General features: G+C 48.9%; 1 protein-coding gene across 10 annotated transcripts in view; it reads right to left on the bottom strand.

The window, feature by feature from the left end:
* CATSPERD (cation channel sperm associated auxiliary subunit delta) overlaps nt 1-15712 on the bottom strand; it is a 58947-nt gene extending 43235 nt beyond the window's left edge. For all 10 annotated transcript variants that reach the window (XM_055103762.2, XM_034945973.3, XM_055103766.2 and 7 more), the window contains exons 1-5: nt 15222-15712; nt 11179-11233; nt 8703-8779; nt 6117-6189; nt 2346-2460 (exon numbers count right to left, since the gene is read on the bottom strand). In XM_055103762.2, the coding sequence (XP_054959737.1) occupies nt 2346-2460; nt 6117-6189; nt 8703-8779; nt 11179-11233; nt 15222-15292 (391 nt within the window). In that variant the 5' untranslated portion in view covers nt 15293-15712. The remainder of the gene's footprint in view (nt 1-2345; nt 2461-6116; nt 6190-8702; nt 8780-11178; nt 11234-15221) is intronic.
* Nucleotides 15713-15816: the final 104 nt, after the last annotated feature.

Genomic DNA, 15816 nt, shown 5'->3' with positions numbered 1-15816 from the left:
TACCCACCACTCAATGCCGGTAGCACCTTCCTCTAGTCTTGACACCAAAAATGTCTCCAGACATTGCCAAGTGTCCTCTTGGGGGACAGAACTGCCCCCAGTTGGCCCGACTCGGTGGTTCACACCTGTAATCCTAGCACTTTGGGAGGCAGAGGTGGGTGGATCTCCTGAGGTCGGGAGTTCAAGACCAGCCTGGCCAAAATGGAGAAACCCTGTCTCTATTAAAAATACAAAATTAGGCCAGGCACAGTAGCTCATGCCTGTAATCCCAGCACTTTGGGAGGCTGAAGTGGGCGGATCACGAGGTCAGATCGAGACCGTCCTGGCTAACACCGTGAAACCCCATCTCTACTAAAAATACAAAAAATTAGCTAGGCATGGTGGCAGGTGCCTGTAGTCCCAGCTACTCAGGAGCCTGAGGCAGAAGAATGGCATGAACCTGGGAGGCGGAGCTTGCAGTGAGCCGAGATCGTGCCACTGCACTCCATCCAGCCTGGGCGACAGAGTGAGACGCCGTCTCAAAAAAAAAAAAAAAAAAAAGTTAGCCGGGCACGGTGGCTCACGCCTGTAATTCCAGCACTTTGGGAGGCCGAGGCGAGGGGATCACGAGGTAAATAGATCGAGATCATCCTGGCCAACATGGTGAAACCCCATCTATACTAAAAACATACAAAAATTAGCTGGGCGTGGTGGCACACGCCTGTAGTCCCAGCTACTTGGGAGGCTGAGGCAGGAGGATCACTTGAACCTGGGAGGTGGAGGTTGCAGTGAGCCGAGATTGTGCCACTGCACTCCATCCTAGTGACAGAGCGAGACTCCGTCAAAAAAAAAATAAATTAGCTGGGCGTCATGGCACATGCCTGTAATCCCAGCTACTCGGGAGGGTAAGGCAGGAGAATCGCTTGAACCCAAGAGGCAGAGGGTGCAATGAGCTGAGATCGTGCGATCGCACTCCAGCCTGGGCAACAACAGCGAAACTCCATCTCAAAACAAACAAACAAACAAAAAATTAGCCAGGCGTGGTGGCGGGTGCCTGTGACCCCAGCTACTCAGGAAGTTGAGGCAGGAGAATCGCTTGAACCCAGGAGGCAGAGGTTGCAGTGAGCCAAGACTGGGCCACTGTACTCCAGCCTGGGTGACCGAGTGAGACTCTGTCTCCAAAAAAAGAAAAGTAAGGTTTTTTGTAAAGATGGCATTCTGCTCTATTGCCTAGGGTGGACTTGAACTCCTGGGCTCAGGCGATCCTCTTCTTTTCTAAAGCTAACATTTGCCTCATCTTCACTTTTCACATCTTCTTTCCTCCTGCATCAGGGTCCTCATCTTTCTCCGTCTTCATAAAGCTCACCTTCTCTACTGTCCCCTAGCCCTCGTGAGAAGTGTGTGGGAGGGACAATGCTCATAATCCAGCTTGGTTACCAGACATCTACTGGTCATCCTCAGTTTTCCCTGGTCCTCCCCGGACACCAGTCCATCACCAAGACCCGCTGATGTCCCTCGTTTTTTTTTTTTTTTTTTAGACAGAGTCTCACTCTGTCATCCATGCTGGGGTGCAGTGGCCCAATCTCAGCTCACTGCAACCTTCACTTCCTGGGCTCAAGGGATCCTCCTGCCTCGGGGTCCAGAGTAAGCTGGGATTACAGGCACACACCACCACACCCAGCTAATTTTTTTTTTTTTGAGACAGAGTTTTGCTCTTGTTGCCCAGGCTGGAGTGCAGTGGCACAATCTCGGCTCACCGCAACCTCCACCTCCCAGGTTCAAGCGATTCTCCTGCCTCAGCCTCCCGAGTAGCTGGGATTACAGGCATGCAACACCACGCCCAGCTAATTTTGTATTTTTAGTAGAGATGGGGTTTCCCCATGTTGGTCAGGCTGGTCTCGAACTCCTGACCTCAGATGATCTGCCCGCCTCAGTCTCCCAAAGTGCTGGGATTACAGGCGTGAGCCACGGCACTCAGCCTAATTTTTGTATTTTTAGTAGAGACCGGGTTTCGCCATGTTGGTCAGGCTGGTCTCGAACTCCTGACCTCAGATGATCCGCCTACCGCAGACTCCCAAATTGCTGGGATCACAGGCGTGAGCCACCGCACCCGGCCAATGCCTCTTGTTTGTTTCAATCAGCCCAAGTAGCTTTTGTGGCTTGTGACTACAATCCATGATGGGAACACTAGGTTCCCAGTCTATGGATGGGGACTCAGGCCAATTTTCATTTTGGTTGGAAAGGACAAAGTAACGTGCTGGGGCTGACATCCAAGTAGGAGCATCGCTTATACTTCCAACACTAATACCCTCTTCTCTCATGTTGACTACACTCAAACAAAATTTAAAAATACAAAATGTACATACCTAAAGACATGCTCCAAGAATTATTTTCATAATCATAAATATAGACTTTTTGATCCACTACTAACAGCAATAACGAACCAGCAAAATGTGCTGATGTCACTTCTGGAACGCCGACCTAAAAGTTATTATATGGGTGATATAAATGAGAGCATCTTTTCAAACACTGATTCAGAAACGCAGACTTCTAGACATGCATTGAAAAAAAAAAATTTATGGACGGGCGCGGTGGCCCTCGCTTGTAATCCCAGCACTTTGGGAGGCCAAGGCGGGTAGATCACCGAGGTCAGGAGTTTGAGACCAGCCTAGCCAACACAGTGAAACCCCGTCTCTACTAAAAATACAAAAATTAGCCAGTTGTGGCAGCAGGTGCCTGTAATCCCAGCTACTTGAGAGGCTGAGGCAGGAGAATCGCTTGATCCTAGGAGGTGGAGGTTGCAGTGAGCCGAGACTGTGTCACTCCAGCCTGGTGACAAGAGCAAAACTCTGGGAAAGAAAGAAAGAAAAGAAATAGAGAGAGAGAAAGAGAGAGAGAGAAAGAAAGAAAGGAGGAAGGAAGGGAGGGAGGGAGGGAGGGAGGAAGGAAGGAAGGGAGGAAGGAGAAGAAAGGAAGGAAGGAGGGAGAGAGGGAGGGAAAGGAAGGAAGGAGGGAAGGAAGGAAGGAAGGAAGAAAAGAAAGAAAGAAAGAAAGAAAGAAAGAAAGAAAGAAAGAAAGAAAAAGAGAAAGAAAGAAAGAAAAAGAAAGAGAGAGACCAGGCGCAGTGGCTTACACCTATAATCCCAGCACTTTGGGAGGCCAAGGCAGGTGAATCACCTGAGGTGAGGATTTCAAGACCAGCCTGGCCAACATGGTGAAACCCTGCCTCTATTAAAAATACAAAAATTAGCTAAGTATGGTGGCAGGTGCCTATAGTCCCAGCTACTCGGGAGGCTGAGACAGGAGAATTGCTTGAACCCAGGAGGTGGAGGTTGCAGTGAGCCGAGATTGCACAATTGCACTACAGCTTGGGCAACAAGGGTGAAACTCCATCTTGAAAAAAAAAAAGAAAAAGAAAAGAAAAAAGACATTTATGGCCGAGCGTGGTGGCTCACGCCTGTAATACCAACACTTCAGGAAGCCAAGGCAGGCAGATCACTCAAGGTTAAGAGTTCAATACCAGCTGGCCAACATAACGAAACCCCGTCTCTACTAAAAATACAAAAAAAGTAGCTAGGCATGGTGGTGCCTGCCTGTAATCCCAGTTGCTCAGGAGTCTGAGGCACGAGAATCGCTTGAACCCAGGAGGCAGAGGTTGCAGTGAGCCGAGATTGCACCACTGCACTCCAGCCTGGGTGACAGAGACTCGGTCTCAAAAAGCAAAAACAAAACAAAACAAAACAAAAAACACCATTTTCCATCCTGGCTGACATGGTGAAACCCCGTCTCTACTAAAAATACAAAAAATTAGCCAGGCGTAGTGGCGGCGCCTGTAGTCCCAGCTACTCGGGAAGCTGAGGGAGGAGAATGGTGTGAACTTGGGAGGTGAGGTTGCAGTGAGCTGAGATCACGCCACTGCACTCCAGCCTAGGCGACAGAGCGAGACTCCGTCTCAAAAAAACAAACAAACAAAAAAAAACACCACGTATGCCAGCAATAGTTGGTTGGTTCTTAGATACTGAGAACTGTGTATCTTGGAGCCAGCTAGAACCAAGTTGAAGCTGGTCTTGGGTGCCCTCAGATACCTCAATTCATTCCATCTCCTCTTCTTTTATAAAAACCTTCCCTGAAGCTGGGCGTGGTGGCTCATGCCTGTAATCCTAGCACTCTGGGAGAACAAGGCGGATCACCTGAGGTCAGGAGTTTGAGACCAGCCTGGCCAACATAGTGAAACACTGTCTCTACTAAAAAATACAAAAATTAGCCAGGCGTGGTGGCTAATTTTGGGGTAATTCCAGCTACTCAGGAGGCTGAGGCAGGAGAATCGCTTGAACCCAGGAGGTGGAGGTTGCAATGAGCTGAGATCGTGCCACTGCACTCCAGCTTGGGTGACAGAGGGAGACTCCATCTCAAAAAACAAAAACCACAAAATCAAATAAACAAACAAAACAAAACAAAACCTTCTTGGATGACAAAGCCTAAAGTATAAATGATGAATGACTAGCGTTAACTGTTAAGTGTCGCTTTTAGGAGAAATATTGGTATTTTCGATAATTGACAAAACTTTATTTTTATTTATTTATTTTGAGATAGAGTCTCAAGCTGCCACTCAAGCTGGAGTGCGGTGGCACAATCATAGCTCACTGCAACCTCCAGCTCCCAGCTCAAGCAATCTTCCCACCTCAGGCTCCTGAGTTGCTGGAACAACAGGCATGCACCACCACACCACCACACCACCACACCACCACACTCGGCTAATTTCATATAGAGTTGGAATTTCGTCGTGTTGCCCTGGGTAGTCCTGAACTCCTAGGGTCAAGCAATCTGCCCACCTCAGCCTCTTAAAGTGCTGGGGTTACAGGCGTGAACCACCATGTCAAGCCCAAAACTTTATTTAGCATAGGTGTCGATGGTATAATTTCTCAAATATTCACTAAGGGTGTGCTTTGGTTTAGGACAATTTGGGGGGCTCTTTTTTTTTTTTTTTTTGAGACGGAGTCTCACTCTGTCACCCAGGCTGGAGTGCAGTGGTGCGATCACGGCTCACTGAAAGCTCCGCCTCTTGGGTTCACGCCATTCTCCTGCCTCAGCCTCCCGAATAGCTGGGGTTGGAGTGTAGTGGCGCGATCTTGGCTCACTGCAAGCTCCGCCTCCCAAGTTCAAGCCATTCTCCTGCCTCAGCCTCCCGAGTAGCTGCGACTACAAGCACCTGCCACCACGCCCAGCTAATTTTTTTGTATTTTTAGTAGAGACAGGGTTTCACCGTGGTCTTAATCTCCTGACCTCCTGATGCGCCTGCCTCGGCCTCCCAAAGTGCTGGGATTACAGGCGTGAGCCACCGTGCCCAGCCGCCCAGGCTGGTGGTATTGAACTCCTGGACTCAAGTGATCCTCCTGTCTTGGCCAATCAATGTGCAGGGATTACAGGCATGAGCCACTGTACCTGACTGAGGGAGTCTTGAAATTACTGCATGTAAAGTAAGATACCATCCCACCTATCTATTATTTATTTATTTATTTTATTTTATTATTATTTTTTAAGACAGAGTCTCCCTCTGTTGCCCAGGCTGGAGTGCAGTGCCTCGATCTCGGGCCACTACAACCTCCACCTCCTGGGTTCGAGTGATTCTCCTGCTTCAGCCTCCCAAGTAGCTGGGACTACAGGCCCGTGCCACCACGCCCGGGTAATTTTTGTATTTTTAGTAGAGACGGGGTTTCACCATGTTGGCCAGGATGGTCTCAGTCTCTTGACCTCGTGATCTGCCCGCCTCAGCCTCCCAAAGTGCTGGGATTACAGGCGTGAGCCACTGTACCTGACCAAGGGAGGTCTTGAAATTACTGCATATAAAGTAAGATACCATCCCATCTATCTATTTATAATATAACCAATGTAAGGAAGAGGACCTACATCCACTCTTTTTTTCCTTTTCAGGAATAGAAAGTCTATTTTGGTAGTAGGGGCAGAATAAAACCAGCCCTTCTTTAGGCTTAGAAATTGCCCTTAATGTCTTGAAGAGGTACATTGTAAAATAAACCTCTAAACTAACAAAAACAGACCAGTCTGATATTTCAGAACTGTATTTTCCCCCAAATATTACTTATACTAGCATCCTTCAGATCACTCAGTAAAATAACTACCTGCATTGATGTAGGGATGGTAAATGGAAGGAGACTAGTCTCAAAGTTATCCATTGTGAAAAAAACTTGTTTCCTGAAATAAACAATAAATAAGTTAAATTAGGATAATGTCACACAAGGAAAGAAAAAAGACAATAGAGGTACTCTAAAATGTCTCCATTCAAACAAAATTTGTATTGTAACCAGGAGTCATTTAGATATAATTTACTTATTTTGCATAAATAAACCTCTACAGTCCAGGTGTTTGACTTCCAGAAATAATAGTTTAAATGTGTGAATACATCAAATATAAAACTATATAAAATGTACATTGAGTGGCAGGATGGACTTCAGTTTTATAATTTATATGCCTCTAGTTCCACTAACGTAAATAGTTTTAGACCAGGAATGTGTATATAAGAAATAAACAATTTGTTCCTTCATATGGGAAACTTTTAAATAGGAAAATGCCATCCATGAACATGGTATATCATTTCATTATCCAGATCTCCTTCCCCAACTCTCCAGTAAATTTTATGGTTTTCAACAGAAAAGAATTACTGAGTTGGCCAGGTGCGATGGCTCATGCCTGTAATCCCAGCATTTTGGAAGCCAAGGCAGGCAGATCACCTGAGGTCAAGAGTTCGAGACCAGCCTGGCCAACATGTTGAAACCCCATCTCTACTAAAAACACACATAAAAATTAGCCTGGCATGGTGGCGCACACCTGTAATCCCAGCTACTCGGGAGGCTGAGGCAGGAGAATCGCCTGAACCTGGGAGGCAGAGGTTGCAGTGAGCCAAGATCATGCCACTGCACGCCAGCCTGGGCGACAATAGTGAAACACTGTCTCAAAAAAAAAAAAAAAAAAAGATTTACTGAGTTAATTCCTATTCCTTTTAAAGTTTTTGTTGCCATCATGAATGGTATTTCTCATAATAGCCTTTAAAAAAGAGAGAGAGAGAGAGATGGATGGCCAGGTGTGGTGGCTCATGCCTGTAATCCCAGCACTTTGGGAGGCCCAGGTGGGTGGATCACCTGAGGTCAGGAGTTCGAGACCAGCCTGGCCAGCATGGTAAAAACTCTGTCTTTACTAAAAATACAAAAATTAGTCGGGCGTGGTGGTGCACACCTGTAGTCCCAGCTACTTAGGAGGCTGAGGCAGAAGAATTGCTGGAACCCAGGAGGCGGAGTTTGCAGTGAGCCGAGATTGCGCCACTGCCCTGCAGCCTGGGCAACAGAACAAGACTCCGTCTCAAAAAAAAAAAAAAGAGAGAGAGAGGGAGATGGGTCTTGCTATGTTATCCAGGCTGGTTTTCAACTCCTGGGCTCAAGTGATCCTCCTGCCTCAGCCTCCCAGCCATAATTATGTTTTATAATTGGTCATGGCTGATTTATAAAAGAGCTGTTGATGACAGAGACGGTCTCTGTCATCCAGATGGGGTACAATGGTGTGCTCATGGCTCACTGTACCCTCGAACTCCTGTGCTCAAGTAAACCTCCTACCTCAGCCTCCCAAGTAGCTGGGACTACAGGTGCACACTGCCACCCCCAGCTAATTTTCTCTTTTTTTTCTTTTTTTTTGAGACAGAGTCTCGCTCTGTTGCCAGGCTGGAGTGCAGTGGTGCGATCTCAGCTCACTGCAACCTCCGACTCCTGGGTCCAAGTGATTCTCCTGCCTCAGCCTCCCGAGTAGCTGGGACTACAGGCGGGCGCCATCACGCCCAGCTAATTTTTGTATTTTTAGTAGAGACGGGGTTTCACCATGTTGGCCAGGCTGGTCTCGATCTCTTGACCTCGTGATCCCCCAACCTCGGTCTCCCAAAGTGCTGGGATTACAGAGGTGAGCCACTGCGCCTGGCCCACCCCCAGCTAATTTTCTGTATTTTTTTTTTTTTTTTTTTTTTTGTAGATTCTGGGATCTTGCTATATTCCCAGGCTGGTCTTGAATTCCTAGCTAGCTTCCAGTGATCCTCCAGCGATCCTCCTGCCTTGGCCTCCCAAAGTGCTGGTACTATAGGCATGAGTCACTGCACCTGGCCTCCGGTCCCCTTTTTGATGCTGCCAGACTGATGTCTTGAATACAAACAGGAGTCATGCAGCCCCACATCCTCCACTACCCTCAGGGTGAGGGTAAGCATCTTGGCATGGTGGACATACCTGGTTTCCTAACCTGCTACCCTTACGAACTCACGTGCATGCTGGGCATGGTGTTTTTATTCCTTTGAATGCTCTGCTCTAAGCCCATACACATCTGGTTGCTCCCACCATCCCAGTGAACTCCTATTCATCCTTCAAAACCCAGTTTTGTCATCAACTCCCCAGTGGAAACTTCCTAGGCATTTTTTCCTGAGGCATCCCAACAGTGCTTATACCAAGCATCTTTGACAGGTGGTACCACACTATACTGCAGTTGTTTTAGTTACTGGCTGATCTCTTCATCGCCCTTCCTCCAATTCCAGCCCCTGACTATGGACTGCCTACAGGCCAGCAACTAGCAACACAGGGCAGAGCCATCTTCTTTACTGTTTGTTGAACGAACGAATGAGGGCAAATCTAAAGATTTAATTTAAAAGGAAGGTAACAGTACATAAAATTGCCGCTTACCCTAGATATAGTGCTATATTTTTCTCGCACGGATGTTTAATCAAGCGTGTTGTTGTAGGTTGAAAATACAGGCGGTCCTAGAGAGATAATCACAAAATCTTAATAATATCAATAACCATAAACAGCTGATAGAAATAATTTTTTTTTTGAGACAAGAGTCTCGCTCTGTTGCCCAGGCTGGAGTGCAGTTGCACGATCTTGGCTCACTGCAAGCTCCGCCTCCCAGGTTCACACCATTCTCCTGCCTCGGCCTCCCGAGTAGCTGGGACTACGGGCGCCCGCCACCATGCCCGGCTGGTTTTTTCTATTTTTTTGTAGAGACAGGGTTTCACCATGTTAGCCAGGATGGTCTCGATCTCCTGACCTTGTGATCCACCTGCCTTGGCCTCCCAAAGTGCTGGGATTACAGGCGTGAGCCACCACGTCCGGCCAGAAATAATTTTTAATACGCACTATTATCAACATAAAGGGTGAAATCTGAATTAGGTAGGTGGAATGTACCAATGTCATTTTTCTGTTTTGACCTTGTACTATGATCATGTCAGATGTGACTGCTGGGGGAAGCTGGCGGAAGGGCTTGGGACCTCCCTGTACTGTTTTTGCAACTTGCTGTAAATCTATAATGATGTCCAAATAAACAGTTTTTTTAATTCACAGGGTGGGCCAGGTGTGGTGGCTCACGTCTGTAATCCCAACACTTTGGGAGGCTGAGGCAGGAGGATTTCTTGAGGCCAGGAGTTCGAGACCAGCCTGAGCAGCATAGCAAGACCACATCTCTACAAAAAACATAAAAATTGGCTGGGCATGGTAGTGCATGCCTGTAGTCCCAACTACTGGGGAGCCTGAGGCAGAAGGATGGCTTGAGCCCAGGAGTTTTAGACTGCAGTGAGCTATGATCTCAGCACTGCACTACATCCTGGGCAACAAAGAGAGACACTGTCTGTAAAAGAAATGATAATTTAAAAATTAAAAAAATTCAGGCCAAACACAGTGGCTCACCCCTGTAATCCCAGCACTTTGGGAGGCCGAGGTGGGCAGATCATGAGGTCAGGAGGGAGTTTGAGACCAGCAGGGCCAACATGGTGAAACCCCGTCTCTACTAAAAATACAAAAATTAGGTGGGTGTGGTGGCGCACGCCTGTAATCCCAGCTACTTGGGAGGCTGAGGCAGGAGAATGGCTTAAACCCGGGAGAAGAAGGTTGCAGTGAGCCAAGACGGCGCCACGGCACTCCAGCCTGGGTGACAGAGCAAGACTCCAGCTCAGGAAAAAAAAAAAATTAACAGGGTAATTATTCATATCACATCTCATACCTATACATGTTACTATTTGTTTACAGATGATTAGTTATTTGAAAGGCCAGAGAATGATGAATATTAACATGTTAGAAACCAGTCACTTGAAGATTGTTTCAAAATGCTGACACCATTTTGAAATTATGCATTTTTTTTGGCTCTGTTGCCCCAGGCTGGAGTGCAGTGGCACGATCTTGGTTCACTGCAACCTCTGCCTCCTGGGTTCAAGCAGTTCTCCTGACTCAGCCTCCCGATAGCTGGGATTACAGGCATGCGCCACCGTACCTGGCTAATTTCTGTATTTCTAGTAGAGACGGGGTTTCACCATATTGGCCAGGCTGGTCTTGAACTCCTGACCTCAGGGATCCGCCCGCCTCAGCCTCCCAAAGTGCTGGGATTACAGGCATAAGCCACCTCACCTGGCCAAAATTATGCAATTTTGTCAATAGGAAACGAATTTGAACTGACAGAATATTTTTTCTTCACGCATTTTAAGCATGAAGTAAACTGACATTTCCTGTGACATTACATGAGGTAAACAAAGTAACAGGGTTTGCTTCTACTGTTACTATGCATTTTAAAATCTCCCATCAAGGCTGGGCACAGTGGTGAACGTCTGTAATCCCAGCACTTTGGGAGGCTGAGGCAGGTAGGTTACTTAAGTCCAGGAGCTCGAGACCAGCCTGGGCAACATGGCAAAACCTCATCTCTACAAAAATACAAAAATTAGCTGGGCATGGTGGCACACACCTATAATCCCAGCTACTAGGGAGGGTGAGGCATGAGAATCGCTTGAGCTGGGGAGGCAGAGGTTGCGGTGAGCCGACATTGCGCCACTGCACTCCAACCTGGGCAACAGTGCAAGACCCTGTCTCAAAAAATAAAATCTCCTATCTGAGAGAGAAGTAAACAGAACACTCGATAAAAACTCAGACCATCTTAGTTCTATCCCCACTTCTTCCTCTTGGCGTTGTTCAGATGACTTGATCTCTCTAAACTTGTTTCTCAGTGAAATGGGAAAGATTAATCCCTATTTCAAAGGGGAAAGAACTGTAAAGACTGAATAAAGTAATGATCTTAAATGCTTGACAACACGGGCACCCAAGAAATACCAGGAAGTGTTACCTCTGATCCTGTACTTAGACAAAAGTGAAGGATGAATTTAAGTGTGAAGCCACATACCCCTTGAACATCCTGTATCACATTAAACACTTTTCCTGTCCTCACTGTGCGAGAACTAGAAGTGACAAGAAAGACCATCTGTCAATTTTTATTGAATATTCAGCATGAATCTTCCTACTCAGCCACCTCAGGGTTAACCCTAAAGTATCTGTTCTTTTTTTGGGGGGACGGAGTCTCACTCTGTCGCCCAGGCTGGAGTGCAGTGGCAAGATCTCGGCTCACTGCAACCTCCGCCTCCCAGATTCAAGTGATTCTCCTGCCTCAGCCTCCAGAGTAGCTGGCACTACAGGCGTGCGCCACAACACCTAGCTAATTTTTTATATTTTTAGTAGAGATAGGGTTTCACCACATTGGCCAGGCTGGTCCTGAACTCCTGACCTCGTGATCTGCCTGCCTTGGCCTCCCGAAGTGTTGGGATTACAGGCGTGAGCCACTGCGCCCAGCCAAGTATCTGTTCCTGATGCTTTTCGGGTTATAGGAGGCCCTAGAAAATTGGATGAGGCTGGGCGTGGTGGCTTATGTCTTTAATCCCAGCACTTTGGGAGGCCGAGGCAGGTGGATCACTTGAGGTCAGCAGTTCAAGACCAACCTGGCCAACTTGGTGAAATCCCATCTCTACTGAAAATACGAAAATTAGAGCCAGGTGCGGTGGCTCACACCTGTAATCCCAGCGCTTTGGGAGGTCAAGGTGGGTGGATCAGCTGAGGTCAGGAGTTCGAGATCAGCCTGGCCAACATCGTGAAATCTCGTCTCTACTAAAAATACAAAAAAGTTAGGCACGGTGGCTCACACCTGTAATCCCAGCACTTTGGGAGGCCAAGGCGGGTGGATCACCTGAGGTTGGGACTTCGAGACCAGCCTGAGCAACATGGAGAAACCCTGTCTCTACTAAATATACAAAATTAGCCTGTAATATACAAAATTAGCGTGTGGTGGCGCATGCCTGTAATCCCAGCTACTCAGGAGGCTGAGGCAGGAGAATCGCTTGAACCCGGGAGGCGGAGGTTATGGTGAGCTGAGATTGCACCATTGCACTCCAGCCCGGGCAACAAGAGTGAAACTCCATCTCAAAAAAGAAAAAAGGCCGGGCGTGGTGGCTCACGCCTGTAATCCCAGCACTTTAGGAGGCCGAGGCGGGTGGATCACGAAGTCAGGAGATCGAGACCATCCTGGCTAACACGGTGAAACCCCGTCTCTACTAAAAACACAAAAAAATTAGCCGGGCGTGGTTGCGGCACCTGTAGTCCCAGCTACTCGGGAGGCTGAGGCAGGAGAATGGTGTGAACCCAGAAGGCAGAGCTTGCAGTGAGCCGAGATGGCGCCATTGCACTCCAGCCTGGGCAACAGAGCGAGACTCCGTCTCAAAAAAAAAAAAAAAAAAAATTAGCTGGGCAGGGTGGCGGGCGCCTGTTATCCCAGATACTCAGGAGGCTGAGGGCTGAGGCACTAGAATCGCTTGAACCTTGGAGGCGGAGGTTGCAGTGAGTTGAGCTCTTGCCACACTGCACTCCAGCCTGGGCGACAGAGCAAGCCTCCGTCAAAAAATAAAATTTGTATGAAACTCCTCTCCCAGAAACAGACATAAGTACACACAAAATGTAGAAATGATTTCTGAGAATTTCTTTTTTCTTTTTCTTTCTTTTTTTTTTTTTTTTTTTTTGAGACAGAATCTCGCTCTGTCGCCCAGGCTGGAGTGCAGTGGCGCGATCTCAGCTCACTGTAAGCTCCACCTCCCGGGTTCACGCCATTCTCCTGCCTCAGCCTCCCGAGTAGCTGGGACTACAAGCGCCTGCCACCACACCGGCTAATTTTTTGTATTTTTGGTAGAGACGAGGTTTCACCGTGTTAGCCAAGATGGTCTCGATCTCCTGACCTCGTGATCCGCCCGCCTCCACCTCCCAAAGTGCTGGGATTACAGGCGTGAGCCCCCGCGCCCGGCCAAGAATTTCTAAAGGCTCCTTCACAGACCCCAGCTGAGGAAGATTATGAAGTCCTGCAACAAGGTATTCGGGGCTCCTTAAGGGAGTGTGTGGTGACTGGAAGGATGGTATAGTTTACAGCAGAGGTGCTCAATCTTGAATATGCATCAGAATCACCGGGGTTGCGGGGGGGGGGGGGGTTCTTGATAAACCACCGTTTGCTGGGTCCCACTGCCAAGTCCCCGACTCAGTAGGTCCAGGGAACTGCATTTCTAACCAATTATAATAAATTCCAGGTGATCTTGATGCTGCTGGTCCAGGGACCATTCTTTGAGAGCCTGTGTGGGAAAATGAGAGAACTGGATATAACCCACCTTTTCAGACCTCGAGACAAATCCTATTAGTAAATTTCACTGGAAAATGTTTCTCCCACTTACTAGGTATGTGTTGTTAGGCAAGTGTGTCTTTAACTTTCCTAAGTATGCTTTCGTATCTATAAAATAGGGGTATTGGCCGGGCGCGGTGGCTCACGCCTGTAATCCCAGCACGTTGGGAGGCCGAAGCAGGTGAATCACGAGGTCAGGAGTTCGAGACCAACCTGGGCAACATGGTGGAACCCTGTCTCTACTAAAAACACAAAAAATTAGCTGCACGTGGTGGCAGGCGCCCATAATCCCAACTACTCTGGAGGCTGAGGCAGGAGAATTGCTTGAACTTGGGAGGCGGAGGTTGCAGTGAGCCGAGACCGTGACATTGTACTCCAGCCTGGGCGACGAGAACAAGACTCCATCTCAAAGAAATAAAATAAGGGTATGGCTGGGCATGGGTGGCTCATGCCTGTAATCCCAACACTTTGGGAGGCTGAGGCAGGAGGATCACTGGAGCCTAGGAGTTCAAGACCAGCCTGGGCAAAACAGTGAGACCCCATCTCTCTTTTTTTTTTTTTTTCCTTTGAGACAGAGTCTCCCTTTGTCACCCAGGCTGGAGTGCGATCTCAGCTCACTGCAACCTCCACCTCCTGAATTCAAGCGATTTTTCTGCCTCAGCCTCCCAAGTAGCTGGGATTACAGGCACCTGCCACCAAGCCTGGCTAATTTTTGTATTTTTAGTAGAGACGAGGTTTCATCATGTTGGCCAGGCTGGTCTGGAACTCCTGACCTCAAGTGAGTGATCTGCCCACCTCTACCTCTCAAAGTGCTGGGATTACAGGCGTGAGCCACTGCACCCAGCCAGTGAGACCCCATCTGTACAAAAAATACTAATAAATAAAATAAAATAAGGTTAAGGAATCATTATGAATCTTCCTGTAAACATCAAATGAGGCCATACACCCTAAGAATACAGCTCACAGGTCCCTACTGAATGTGACAGTTTAGTCCAGATGGGAGTTCCCTGAGGGCAGGAACGGAGTTTCAGCAACTGGTCCCCATGGCAGGTTGGAGTATCCACTAACCTAACATTTACTGAAATTTCAAAATGTGCTGGGTAAGGCTGGGCGCGGTGGCTCACGCCTGCAATCCCAGCACTTTGGGAGGCGGGGGTTGCAGTGAGCAGAGATCGCGCCACTGCACTCCACCCTGGGAAACAGAGCAAAAACTCCGGCTCCAGAAAGAAAAAGAAGTGGGAGGGCTAGGCCCGGCGTGGTGGCTCACGCCTGTAATCCCAGCACTTTGGGAGGCCGAGGCAGGCGGGTCACGAGGTCAGGAAATCGGGACCATCCTGGCTAATACGGTGAAACCCCGTCTTTACTAAAAATACAAAAAAAAATTAGCCGGGCGTGGTGGCGGGCGCCTGTAGTCCCAGCTACTCAGGAGGCTGAGGCAGGAGAATGGCGTGAATCCGGGAGGCGGAGCTTGCAGTGAGCCGAGATCGCGCCACTGCACTGCAGCCTGGGCGACAGAGCGAGACTCCGTCTCAAAAAAAAAAAAAAAAAGAGGTAGGAGAGCTTAATATCGGGCTGGGAGGATGGGGTGGAGTAGGGTGAGCGAGGCGTCAAGTTCGATTCCTAAAAAGAGTAAAAGGGGAGCCTCAGTGAGGTTGGGGAGCAGGCCTCGGCTCCAAGATGAACCAGCACCCTCCCGATCCCCGGCAGCACCCCAGCCCCAGGAGTCCTGGCAGCCCCACCGACAGAGCTGAGCTGTGACCAGCGGTCGGAGCCACATGGTCACAGCCGCCACCAGCATCAACATCAGCATCGACTTGGGCTTCCGCCGCCACCACTGCCCCTCAACCGCCACGGGGAGTCGCTGCACAATCCGAGTACGTGCAGGCTGAAGCCCTGCGCATGCGCATCAATGAGTAACGGGAGCGGGCCTCCGCGCACTGCAGCCCGGCGCTCCGCCTGAACCTTGAGCATGCGCAGACGAATCCCGGGAAGCCCGAATCCGCGCACCCCAAAGTGCGCTCAGAGCCTGAGTATGCGCACCCGGCCACCCGTGGCCAGTCTAGAGTCTGAGCATGCGCATGTTGTCCGCGCGCCTAAGCATGTGCACAGGCTGCTCATGAGTTCCTAACCGTTGCGTTTGCAACACTACCAGTGTTTTGTACGGGCGCTGGCGCCTGCCCACAGCCTTCCACGTGACCGGAAAAGGCCTTCAGCGCTTAAAGTGGGAGACCGGAAGAGGCGGAGAAGATCCGATGCTCGAACTCCGCCCCCTCTTCTCCGCGTAGGCCCACCTCCCTGAAGCGGCTGTTTCGGGCCACGCGCCCATCGGGTACC

This window comes from Pan paniscus, chromosome 20, assembly GCF_029289425.2.
Source record: "Pan paniscus chromosome 20, NHGRI_mPanPan1-v2.0_pri, whole genome shotgun sequence".
NCBI lineage: Eukaryota > Metazoa > Chordata > Mammalia > Primates > Hominidae > Pan > Pan paniscus.
The sequence above is the reverse complement of the archived record's forward strand: the minus strand, read 5'-3'. Positions and strand labels throughout refer to the sequence as shown.